At 36.7% G+C, this 13,840-nt stretch overlaps 1 protein-coding gene across 5 annotated transcripts in view; it reads right to left on the reverse strand.

Moving 5' to 3' along the window:
- MAPK8 (mitogen-activated protein kinase 8) overlaps positions 1–13,840 on the reverse strand; it is a 118,003-nt gene that overhangs the window by 17,176 nt on the left and 86,987 nt on the right. For all 5 annotated transcript variants that reach the window (XR_014326731.1, XR_014326732.1, XM_082854213.1 and 2 more), the window contains 4 exons: positions 12,082–12,140; positions 11,856–11,994; positions 4,174–4,339; positions 366–437 (listed from right to left, as the gene is read on the reverse strand). Coding sequence is in view for 3 of the 5 variants with exons in the window: in XM_082854213.1 (XP_082710339.1) it covers positions 366–437; positions 4,174–4,339; positions 11,856–11,994; positions 12,082–12,140 (436 nt within the window). In the remaining 2 variants the exon portion in view is untranslated. The remainder of the gene's footprint in view (positions 1–365; positions 438–4,173; positions 4,340–11,855; positions 11,995–12,081; positions 12,141–13,840) is intronic.

Genomic DNA, 13,840 nt, shown 5'->3' on the forward strand with positions numbered 1-13,840 from the left:
CCAGAAGCAACAGACAATTCCAAAATTCATATTATGTCCTAAGTACTTCTAGACTTACTCAAGTGTATAATTATTAGAAAATTTAATACAAGCCATGACTTTTGATTTAGGTTAAATAAATCGACTCAAAGCCAGCAAATAATTGTGGATAATTAACCTGAGCAGTTTTCAGAATTAACATATGAAACAACAAATAAATTAGGGAAAGGAAAGTCTAAGTCAAATAGCAGGTGGTATTTTGAAAGAGTAATTTAACAATACTTTCTTATTAGGGAGAGACAAAATACATTATACCTGACCAAGCTGAAGTGCTGTCATACATTTTGACCTTTAGAAACTACATTTTAGGCCAAAGATAAGGATACGATCAGTACCTGGGAACAAAACACCACCTTTGATCATTTCTCCCATGATGCACCCAACTGACCAAATGTCAACTGAAAACAAAATGCAATGACATTAACATAAAGATTTTGGTTAAAATAAAAAAATATATATAAACATTAAAAAAAATCACACACACCATGTATACTTCAAAATTATAGAAAGCAGTATAAAATAAAAATGAATGACAGTGAATGTGCTCTAACTACCAGCAGAGACTGTATTTCCTACTGCCAGATGCAGCCTACAAACATTTCAGCTTCGTATCTCAACAATTTTTGAACTATAACAGCCACAAACTTTACGTCTGTTTAAAAAAACCCACATGTATGAATGTACACTATATTCATTTTCATTAGAGAACATAAGGAAGTTCATCACCTAACTAATTAAACTGCTGCAGCAGCACAAGGATACAGTCCCTTCCTGGAAAGAGGATTTTGTGGCAAACCATTTCTCCCATAATGCACCCCACAGACCATAAATCCACTATATGTTTGCAGCACAAAAGAAGGAAAAGCAAAGCAAAAGGTCGTTAAAATCAAAGAAGCATAATATGACTGCATTATATAAAAACTGCAAAACATCACCAAAAGAAAAAAGTGATTTTAATTTTAGCTAATGGAATAATTTAAAACACAAAATATTTGTCAAAAGGCTTTGATTCACAAAAGCAAATGTGACGTGTGGCGTTTTAACTACGTATCTAATTTAAAGTGAGAGCTATGCACAGAAATCACATAATTTAAAAAACCTACACATTTTGCCCCTGAAAATTTATTTATAAAATATGAAGAAGATCCAAACACAAATCTTATAAGTAAGGCTGAAAATGTACATGAGGTAGCAAAATTTAAAAAATAAAATCTTTGTACTATTTTGAGGTTCAACTGTGCATTATACTCTCTCTTTAAGTCAAATAAAAGAAAAAAGCATGAGCAGAAATAATCTAGTATATTAAAATACTTAACAGAAACAATGTTTCTATGAATAATTACAGTTAAAAAGTTAATCTAAAGCTCTTCAGAAATTTTCAAGTTGGAGTTAATAAATTCGTTTTGAGAGGTGCTATGTTTACTCTGAATTGAAGGTCATTTTTCTCCTTGGCAACACCATGCTGCATTTACTCTACTATTCCAAAAGGAACAAGTGCATAGAGAACGAACAAATAATCAATTAAAAAAACCTAGTAAAAGAAGTATATTTCATGTTTTCCACCTAAAGTGTTTTAAACCCATAGAACCAGAACGCTTTTGGTTTAAGAAGTTGGTTTTGGCTGAATACAGTATGAAATTTCCCACAGATTTATTATCTATAGAGTCTCCTAGTAGACTTACTGACGCTTGCCAACTTTAATTTTTTTCTTTTTTTTTGTTGGCCACGCAGCATGCAGGATCTTAGTTCCCCGACCAGGATCAAACCCGTGCCCCCTGCGGTGGAAATGCGGAGTCTTAACCACTGGACCACCAGGGAAGTCCCATGACCCTTGTCAACTTTAAATGAGAGCTCTAGTCAATACTGAAAAGAATCTGCTAGACATAGAAATGGGCAATTTGAGGACCTCCACCTGTTTCATTAAAACTAACCACATACCCTGACATTTTATATCTTTGGGTTTGAAAATCAGACAAAAAGAGTAAGTGCTTGCAGTTTAATACAAGAGGAGAATGAGCAATTTGAAAGGAAAGCTTTAGAAACTTGCATTTGTTTTTGAAGTTTGAAGGCCCCAATTGTCTAATAGCAAAAGAAGAAAAGGGCAGGAATAGATGTTAGAAATATGTCCTTTACCAATACAGGAGGACTTGGGAACTTAAAGTCAGTACTTTCTAATACACTCATAAGGAGACTGCCAGTTCATTACAGAATTTCAGGAGCTAGATTAGGAACAAATTTTAGAAATCCTGTGGAACTAAAGTTTCTCTAAAATTTCACATTAAAATACATACAAATCTTTTTATATTTATGGCATAGTTCAACTTTCAAGGATAAAATTTTAGAGGAAAAGTTAACATTCATAAATCAGTTCAGAGAAAAATTTTTTCCAGGGTTTTCATTTTGGCAAAAATCTATGAAAATAATTTTTCCCTGTGGACTTTATAGAGACTAGCAAGCTTTAGTTAAATATTCAGGACACAACTTATGTACATAATCTTAAGAAAAACATCTTAAAACAGATTTCAAAAGCTGCAAGCATGAGAGAAGATATTGTCTGGGTTAATGAAGACTTTCCTCAGAATATGATAAGCCTGATTCATACATAAAGCAAGTTTTACAGTGTCTAACTGCTCAGTCTATTTGGCAGTTTAAATATATTCCATTATCTCACACTTTACAAAAAGCTTTGAGCCGGCTTTCAATAAAAGACATATAAAATAAAGTTGTTAAAACAGGTGGGGGTGGGTGAAAGGTGTTAATAAAAGGCAGAAGTTCTTATGTTTAACCTTGCTGGCTAATGTAGTTATCATAATTAAGCATTACATTTGACTCAGTTTCCTGGGGCCCAAAAAAATAAAAATAAAGGCAGTAAGGTAGATCTATATAATTCTTACCTAAGAAAGGAAAGCATGTCAATTCTTTACATGACAGTTATTCTTGGTGCTAATTTCTGGTAGGGAGCTCCCAAGATCACAATTATAAGAGAGAGTGCCACATTATACGTTATCTGTGACAATCAATGGTTTTACAGCAAATACAAAAACAATCTTCACGCCGGTCACTTAAAGCAGCAATTCTCAAAAAAAAAAAAAAAAGTCTAATACTAAATCTAACTCACTGGGTTTTACAGGGTATAAGGCAATTTTAGATAAAGAGTAAGACAACAGCATGTTTATTTAAGAACAAAAGAATAGTAGTAAATATTTAAAGTGTTTTTAATGAGTTCAGAAAAGAAAATTAAGCTAAAATCCTCAGTTCAATGTTATCTTTTATAAAAAAGAATCCCAAAAATTGACTTGATACAGTTTCTTGATTCAAAGTGAACTGTTGTTTTAGATTCTTTGCTAGAAAAAATGTCTAGGTCCTATTCTAGTAAGTATTTTGGATTAAGTTACCACATTTAAAAAGTTATAGTTTAAGTCAATAAAATCCTGTGTAGACTTATTCATCTCTTAAATGACTGAGATTCAACAAAATTTCTTAAGTATAAATATATGTATATTTATGCATAATTTTTTAAAAATTCACGAACTACATGCCTGATAATGTTCTTCAACCTTGATTCTAATGCTGATACATATAACTGACTATACTCGCACATAATAATGCCATTTCTTTAAGGCTGGACACAAGGTCGTTGATGAAACATTGTTTTCTCTGAAAGGCAACCTTAAATTAATTATCCATCAGCTATGCAGAATGGCTTTATTGCAGTCCTTAAAGTTTGCACTAAGTGCTACTGCTATTAACTTTAATGTCATGGGATTGGAAATGTGTGCAAATATCATTAATGCAAACTTAAGATTTCTTGAGCCCATGTTAGAATGCTAATTTTCAAATTACAGGCAAGAAAATGGTATATATTCTGTTACAGGGGCCATGGCAACAAATTCTTTATCTAATGGTAGTGTTGATGATTATGTATTTGTATTTGTATTTAAATAAACAGGGGCCCCAAGTTTTTCCAAACATTTATGACAGAATTTGTAGTTACTTTCAAACTCTTGATAAACATCATTTCATACAGCGATACATTTAACTCTATGCACTTCAATTTAAGTATTTACATAAGAAATCTGATAAACACAAGCAAATAAATCAGAACAGTATTTCAAGTAAATAGTGTTTGCTGACCGTTTTCTTTGTAGCCCATCCCTAGGATGACCTCAGGTGCTCTGTAGTAGCGAGTCACTACGTAAGGTGTCATCATAAAACTAGTTCCTGCAGTCCTGGCCAGTCCAAAGTCAAGAATCTTCAAAGTGCAGTCTGATTTTACTACTATATTACTGGGCTTTAAGTCCTTCAAAAATAAAAATTAAAAAAATGGCTGCTATAATATAAACAAATATTTTGCAGTCCACAAGTTATGAGATCACTTATAAAACAATTCATGGTTACTGTTCATTTTTCTCACTGTTATCACTGCACAGATTCATCATAATAGGCAAATCTGAGAAATTAGCTTGATGGCATTTTTAATTTATGAATATATACAGTTATTAGAAGTTAGTAATGCTTTATTTGCTAGAAATTATGATTAGCTAGAAACTTTCAATCAAGTGGTGTGAAAGCAATTTGGAAAGGCATCTCAAAGCTCATGTAAGAACTATTACAGTAAAAGTAACAGAGAATCATAAAGTTAGCATTTATATGCACTTGTATACTAAATTACCAGCTTTTAAAAGATCCCATTTTAAAGTCAAAACAAGCTTTATATAGATACTATATACCAACAATGGGCCATTCTATGTCAACCCAAGCACATGTCACTTGACCTTTCAAACTGGCAGACGTTCAACTCTAAAGGATCGAAGTCAGTCCTTCCATCACTGATTTCCCACCCGAAATCGTACAAATTTGTTCATAAAATTTTTGACTGCCAGTTGAGGTAGGACACCATTGTCTTGGTGCCACTAATCCATAAAATTACTTGCTGTTGATGCTACCAAATAATGTCTTTGTGAAGAATTTCCCACCTGAACCCAACCTCAAGGAATTCTGTGCTATGATCATTAAAAGGCAGCAGCATAAACACTCATGGCTTCAAGTTCAACCCATGAACTTGTTAGCTCCCATGAATTCTATTATGAACCGAAACCAAAGAAAGCAGGAGTATGATTCACATACACTGAATACCAGTGACTGATGTAACACAAAATAAAGCTGGCCTGAAATAATTACTTTTGTAATGTCTATATCCAGAGAAGCATGTATGCTGTCTTTAGCATATTTTGATATGCAATCATGGATGGGTTAGGCGATATGTAATCTATAGGTTTTATCAAATTAAAAATAGACATCAACAGGTTTACTGAAACAGAAAATGAAAATTTTCATTATTGCTATCCTGTAAATACGTTGTCACTATTTCCAAAATATAATATCTCTGCAAAGTAACACTGCGTGTTCAAAAATAAATATTATGAGCCTTGATACTATTTCAATGTCTATAGTGTTGGTTAATGATCAATGGCTCTTCATACTACTGCATTCTAGTCTAGAAATAAGATTTCAACCTTAAACACTTTATTTTGGAAAGATTAAGAACAAAATGCAACTTTTAAAAAATAGACATCTTGTTAAGGAAAAGAAACTGTCAAAAAAGAATATCATCTGAAATTCATCCTTGCATATCAAGATGTACCTTTCTACAGATGTTTAAGTTGCATTGCTATCTATACCTGTGAAGAATAACTGAACTTGTATGAATGTGTGACAGAAGTAGTGGACTAACAATATTCCACCTTCTCTCCCACATTTTTCCAGCCTGTGATTAATTCTAGTCAATGGGATGTGAGTGGGAATCAAGAATAGAAGGGCCAGTGCATAACATCCTTTTGTCTCTTGCCCTGCTTTGGTGGCTAGTAACATTCTAGATATTGAGCTGCTGAGCATCTATGTATGGCAGAGTCCTCACCGCACTAGGACCTGTACTGGACACATACTGTGGGAGATAAACCTTGGTTGTGTTAAGCCACTGAAAACTCAAGTGTTTATTTGTTAATAACCTAGTTGTGATATTGTGATTTATAATAAGAAAACCATATTTGGTCATTGTCCCAATTACTGGCACAGAGCTCCAAGAACCCTTGGAATTTCCTAAGTGATAAGAGCAATAAAGGTGAAAGGAGTGCTTTTTGTTATTCGTAAGAAGTACCTTTCAACTACACCAGAGTTGACTTAATGAGGTTACTTTTGGAAAGTTCCAAAGGATGAGGCTGGTTGCCAGGGAACCAACAAAATAATTAGAGTGTTGAAACTTTCAGTCCCACAGGCCCCCAGACCACCTGGGAGGGGAGAGGGGCTAGAGACCGAGTTCAATCTCCAATGGCCAAAGATTTAATCAATCACGCCTATGTAATGAAGCCTCCATTAAAAACCCAGAAGGACTGGTACAGAGAGCTTCCGGTAAACACATGGAGGTGCTGGGAGAGTGGTGCACGCAGAGAGGGCTCGGAAGCTCCGTGCGCCTTCCCACATACTTTGCCTTATGCATCTCTCCATTTGGCTGTTCCTGAGTTACATCCTTTGTAATTAACCAGTAATCCAGAAAGTAAAATGTTTTCCTGAGTTCTATTAGGCACTCTAGCAAATTAACTGAATCTGAGGAGGGGGTTGTAGGAACCTCCAAATTACAGCCTGGGATTATGATTGGCATTTGAAGTTGGGGCAGTCTTGTGGGACTAAGCCCTTAACCTGGAGGATCTGAGGCTATTTCCAGGTAGATAGTGTCTACCTGGAATTGAGTAAAATTGTAGGATACCCAGGCTGGTGTCCAGAGAATCTGAGGACTGTTTGGTGTGGGAAAAACTACCTCACATCTGGTGTGAGAAGCATTCAGTGTGAGAGTAAAAGAGACACCTAAGAATGTTTTCCGTTATACTAGTCTATCCTGACTAACACTGAAATTGATGACAGGAGTACAGTGTTACTATTATAAACACAGGATCATAGCTTAGTAGTTGAGCAGCAGGCAGCAGGGAAACTAATATCAAAGGTTGGAAAGGTGGTCCAGGTTATAGAGTAGCAAGACATTCCATGACACTGTCACCTACAATAACTTGGAAGGCACAGCACTTGCATAATGAACTTGAGCTCTAGAACAGGGGTTGGCAAATTAATGCCTGCCTGTTTTTGTGAAGAAAGTTTTATCAGAACACGGTCACACTCTCATTACCTACTGTCTATGGCTGCTTTTGTGTTACTATGATAAAGTTGAGAAGCTGTAACAGAGACTGTATCTTACCATCTGCAAAACCTAAGATATATACTATCTGGGCTTGCCTTTAGAAAAAAAGTCTGCTGACCCCTGCTCTAGAAGGAGATTGAAAAGCAAAACTTTAGTAGTGGGTATAGGTGGCTATTGGCTACAAATCAAACAATTGGCCACTTCACAAGAAGAAATAAAAGGGAACAGAGAATCTAGAATTTCAAGGCCTTGCCATTCTGGGAAAGCTAAATGCTACTAGACCTTTCAAAAAGAAAAAAAAAGAAAAAATAGCGGGTTGCTCAGCGAATATCTCCGCCTCCTAACCCAAGATACTTCTTCACCTTATCGATGGGCCTACAGTAATTCTGGCCAATGGAATGTGAGGAAATGTGATGTTCATCAAATCTGAAGAGAAGTTTTAGATGTGCTTGACTGATTTAGCTTGGCTCTTGCCCTTCTTTCACCATGAGAAAAGGATGTGCCCCAGGGAGGCACTCCTTCAGCCTGGATGCTAAAAGCTGGACATGAAACAAACCCTGAACCTGATCCCATGATCTGGGGCAGTGCCACACAACCAACCTGCAGACCCCTGAGCAAGCAATAAATGTTGTTGTAAGCCACTGATACCTTGAATTTGTTTCTAATGCACCATTTTCACATAACAATTCTGAAAGCCTTTGATGGAAGAAGACCTGAAAAATCTTTCAATTGATGAAAATACCTCAGACTTGCCGACAGAGGCCTAAAAACATAAAGGCAGACATTAAGTCCAAGAATATAGAGCCAGTGAGCTACCAGATGTGCTTCGAAAAGAACTGTAATTAAAAACGTAAGAAGTCTCCTGAGTTTCTAAGAGAGATGTACCATTTAAAAAAAAAGAACTCCTTAAGGCTGTGACTGTTCTAGCCTTAAAACAATGGTTCTCAAATCAGGGCAATTTTGTTCCCAGGGGATATTTGGCAATGTCTAAAGACATTTTTGGTTGTCACAATTGGGGAGTACTACTGGCATCTCATGGGTAAAGGCCCGGAATGCTGCTAAACTTTCTACAATGTACAGGACAGCCCCTCAAAAGAAAGAATTATTCATTCAAAATGTCAATAGTGTCCAGGTTAAGGACTGTCTTAAAGTGACACTTGGGCCTCCAATCTTTAACAGATAGGAACCTGTGAAACAGGGGCAGCCCCCAATGAGAACACACTTTCCAATACCCACTTCAGATATACTCAAGAAGGCTAGCAGAAAAGACTCTCCACAGGGTGGAGCCAGGTACCACAGAGAAGAGTGGACAGAGTACTCCTTGCAGAGATCAGATTCAGGGCCTAATCAAGGAGTAGTCTTCCCCACCACAAGGGCAAAAGAACGCTAACAATGTCTACACAACAGAATTACAAATTACAAATAAATAACGACTGCATTTTTCAATTTCCCAAATGGGATTGTTTATTGTAGTTACCCTGACCCTGTTTGACCACCATATCTAGGGAATGGGGGGAGGGGGAGGAGATGCAAGTGACCAGATAATTTGGTCATTTTAGTTCTAATATTTCTGGACCAAAAGAAGAAATATCTGGATTAATGTAGAGATTACTATGTATCACTTAGCACTAAATGCCTTGATAGGCTAGGACTCTGGGTTATCTTCCCTAAGGAGGGGGTGACTAGGTACTAGGTGTGGAATAAAGGAAGCAAAGGAATGCTTGATAAGCAGAGCAGAATGGCACAGACCATTCTGAAGACTGCCTCCCCCCATTTCCCAGTTCCCTTACAATTAGGCAGGTCCTTATGACTAGTTCTGCCCATGGCCTTAGACCCAGTACATTCCACCCGGCTTTTTCTTCCCCTGACACAGGGACCAGCAACTATCTAGATGCTGGAGCCTTATACAGCTTAGCTTGGATCTCTGAGCAAATATGTGGAACTCCATCCCCCATCCTGATTTGTACTGAACCCCTAAAGGATGAAAGCTCAGGTTATTTTATCAAGCAAGTAATCTCAGGCGAGCAGAGAGGGTAGGTAAGGGGAATTTAAGAGTAGAGCACAGAGGTGAGGATCAATTATGGCCTCAAGACCAGCTACAGAAACGGGCGCTATGGTTTATCCCATTAAACTTCTTGGAACTTGCTCAAGGAACAGACATCAAATAAAATCCTGGAAAAACTGTTTCCAGAGCTTACCGTATAAAGAAGTAGGAACAAATGGCACCAGGGGTGGCCTACGGTGGGTGCTGTGATACCTGCTCTGAGCCTGGGTTTAGGACTGAGGCACTCATTCTTCCAGGGGTTGGCAGTGTTGACTACTGACAGTTTTCAGCAAATCTCTCTCCAGGAAATGCCCTCAGCCACAGAGAGCCACTTTTTCCAAAGTCTGCTCTCCAAGACCAAGGTCTGCTTGAGTCACCAGTTGAGGCCTCTAGAGTGATTGCATCCAATTTCTCCCCTATGTCTATTTTTTACTTCCTTTACTCCCCACAGATGTTGATCCTGAGGGGACTCCCCATTAAACTGTTTACATGTCAATATATCTCCATCCTTGAGTTTGTTTCCCAAACAGCCTGATCTAAGATAAAGGCATATTTTTCATCATAGGTAAAAGACCCCTAATGTGACTGTATTTGGAGATCAGGCCCTTATGGAGGTAATTAAGGTTAAATGAAGTCATGAGGGTGGGACCCCAATACAAAAGAACTGATGTCCTTACAGAAAAGAAAAAGACACCAGAGCTTGCTCTCTCTTCCTGCATGCACAGAGGAAAGGGCATGTGAGGACACAGCAAGAAGGCAGCTATCTCCAAGCCAGGAAGAGAGATCTCACCAGAAACTGAATTTATTTGCACCTTGGTCCTGGACTTCTAACCTCCCAAACTGTGAGAAAATAAATTTCTGTTTTTTAAGCCACCCAGTCTGTGGTATTTTGTTATGGTACCCCAAACAGACTAATACAACCTAAGTAAATGGAAAGACATCCTGTGTTCATGAATCTGAATACTAAATATAGTTAAGATGGCAAAACTACCCAAGCAATGTACAGTCAATGAAACCCTTATTAAAATTCCAATGGACTTTTCTGCAGAAATGGAAAAGCTGATACTCAAATTCATGTGGAATCACAACAGGCCCTGAATAGTCAAAATGATATTGAGAAAGAATAAAGTTGGTAGACTCACACTTTCCCATTTCAAAATTTACTACAAAGCTACAGTGATCAAAATAATGTGGTTCTGATATAAGCACAGACACAAAGACCAATGGAATAGAGAACTAGGAGTCCAAAAATAAATCCATATGTCTACGGCCAACTGAATTTCAATAAGGGTGCCAAGACCATTCAATTAGAAAACAATAGTCTCCTTAATAAATGATGCTGGGATAACTGGATTTCCACAAGTGAAAGAATGAAGTTGGCACCTTATCTCACACCATATACAAAAATTAACTCAAAATGGGTCAAAGACCTAAATGTAAGAGCCAGAACTATAAAACTCTTGATGGAAAACTAAGGGTGAATCTTAATGACCTCAGATTTCACAATAGAGTCTTACATATGACACTAAAAGGAAAAGCAACCAAAAAAAAAATAAACTGATTTTCACGAAAAGTAGAAACATCTCCATATCAAAAGAGATCAAGGAAGTGAAAAAAACAACATACAAATTCAGAGAAAATATTTACAAATTACTTATCTGATAAGGGTCTAGTATTCAGAATATATAAAGAACTCTAATAACTCAACAACAAAGACAAACAACTCAATTAAAAAATGGGCAGAGCTTGAATAGACATTTCTCCCAAGAAGATATACAAACGTCCAACAAACATGAAAAGATGCTCAATGTCATTAGAGAAATGCAAGTCAAAACCACAATGAGATGCCACTTCATACTCACTAGTAATGGCTAGAATGAAAAAGTCATTAAGTATTAGCAAAGATCTGGGGAAGATGGAACTTTCGTGCACTGTTGCTGGGAATGTAAAATGGTGTACCCACTGTGGAAAAGTTTGTTCGTTCCTCAGAAAGTTAACTATGACCCAGCAATTCAACTCCAAGGTAGATACCCAAAAGAACTGAAAACAGGAACTCAAACAAATACCTGTACCTTAATGTTCACAACAGCACTATCCACAAAAGCTAAAAGGTGGAAATAACCCAAATGTCCATGAATGGATGAATGGATAAACAAAATGTGGTAAATACATACAAAAGAATATTAATCAGTCATAAAAAGGAATGAACTACTGATATATGCTTCAATATGGGTGAACTTGAAAACACTACGCTAAGTTAAAGAAACCAGACACAAAAGGTCATATATTGTATGATTCCACCTATATGAAACATCCAGAAGAGGTATATGCATGGACACAGAAAGCAGACTGATATATGCCAGGTGTTGGGGTGAGAGGGGAACGGGGAGCTACTGCCTAATGGGTAGGCAGTTTTCTTTTGGGGCAATGAATATATTTTGAAATTTGGTATTGGTAGTGGTTGCACAATGTTGTGAATGCACTAAATATCACTGAATTGTACACTTTAAGATGGTTAATTTTATGTTACATGAATTATACCTCTATGATTAGAAAAAGAATATGACAGTTTTTTCTACTAACCCGATGAATAATTCCAGCAGAGTGAAGGTGTTTGATTCCACACAGCATCTGATAGAGAAGGTAGGACATTCTTTCATGATCTAGTTCCATCTGAATCACTTGACAAAGATTTGCATCCATGAGCTCCATGACTATGTAACTTCACGGGTGAAAAAATATGACAGCTGAAGTATACAGTAACAATCGAAGAATAATGTATTAACAAAATTTTAATTATCACACTTACACATCTTGAAATTCTTCTAGGGATTTCTGTGGTGTAAAAACATTCAAAAGGCCAATTATCTGTGGCAAAAGCAGAGAAATAGGAAAATTAGAAATTCCTTAATAATATTTTCATTTGGGAACTGCAAATACATGGATTAAAAAAAAGCCACCTTCAGTGTAAAATTTTTCAAGTCTTATGTTCTAAGCTTAAGTAATCCCTTTTATTTTATATAATAAAACTTTATGGCCAGGGGTTGGGGGCAGGGAGGGAAGCAGAGCACAGAGAATCTTAAGGGCAGTGACAATACCCTGAATGATACTATAATGGTAGATATATGTCATTGTACATTTATCCAAACCCATAGAATGTACAACACCAAAAGTGAACCCTAATGTAAACTATGGACTTTGGGTGATAAGGAGGTGTCAATGTAGGTTCACTGATTATAACAAATGCACCACTCTGGTGGGGGATGTTAATAATGCAGAAAGCTGTGCGTGTGCGGGGGCAGGGGGTATATGGGAAATCTCTGTACCTTTCTCTCAATCTTGCTGTGCACCGAAAACTGCTCTAAAAAAACAGCCTTCACACACACACAATATCAACAGAAGAGCTCCACAAAATCCATTCCATTTATGAACATTCAATTATCAAGAACCTACATTATACAACCCTCTACATAATTTGTAAGCAAATCTTAAATACCTTCTGCCAGCTCTTATCCAACTCAATATTTCTATATAATCTCAGCCCTTTCGCCCCCTGGTTTTTCATAATACTGCACTTCCCCAGTTTTCCTCATTTCCAGTCTATTCCACTAGTTTATCCATAGACATGCTCTCTTTCCCACTATTTTGTTTTAATCCTCCTCCTTTATCTGTACCCTTTTCTTGAGTGATACTATGTATGTCTTTTTCTCCAAACATCTCTATGGTGTTTTGCTAAATACTCATTAAAAGTCCTTGCTTAGTTTATGAGTCTCAGATTTTCACAGCTACCTCACATGAGGTCTCACAAAATAATATAAAACTGAACTCATTATCCTTCCAACCCAAACCCCTTACTTTTCCAGAGTGTCTTTTCTTTTACAATAGAAAGCTGAGAGTGATTTTTGACTTTTTTCAATATTTGTACCATAATAAATATTTAAAAGAATGCCATCCATTCTCTGTTAGTCTGAATTTCAACCTCTTCTTTTCATTTCCTGTGCCACTATTTATGCTGAGGATTCTAGCATCTCATCTAGACTGTTCATGCTATAATAACTTCTAACACTTGGTTCCCTAACAACGGTTTTCTGCAAATCCAGCTACCATTTTACTGCTTATAATATATGGTAATGAAAAGACCTGATCATATTACTCACCTTCTCAAAAACCTAATGCCACCAAAAAAAAAGCCAAAACTCCCTTGCAGTACACTCAAAGCCCTCCATAACAGAATATCAACCCACTTCTTCTCTTGCTAAGCCCTCTATTAAACTTGACACTTGAGCAAGAATATTGTTTTCAAAAAACTGTCAAGGCCTTTAAACATACTATTCCCTATGTTGGTCATTTACCTAAAAAACTATTAAACAAACCTGCAAGATAGGCCTCTTTTGTAGGGTCTGACAACCCCTAGTCCTTGACAGACCTGAATATTCTACTTTGTCCCCACGATATCTTATATGTTATTATGGCATTTAACACACCGTAGTATAGTCTCCCTTTCACAACAGCCTCTTATTCCCCTTTACAATTCCAGCATTCAGGAAAACACCTCACACATATTTTTG

Source organism: Leucopleurus acutus (assembly GCF_964270905.1).
Source record: "Leucopleurus acutus genome assembly, chromosome: 14".
NCBI classification, from domain to species: Eukaryota; Metazoa; Chordata; class Mammalia; order Artiodactyla; family Delphinidae; genus Leucopleurus; species Leucopleurus acutus.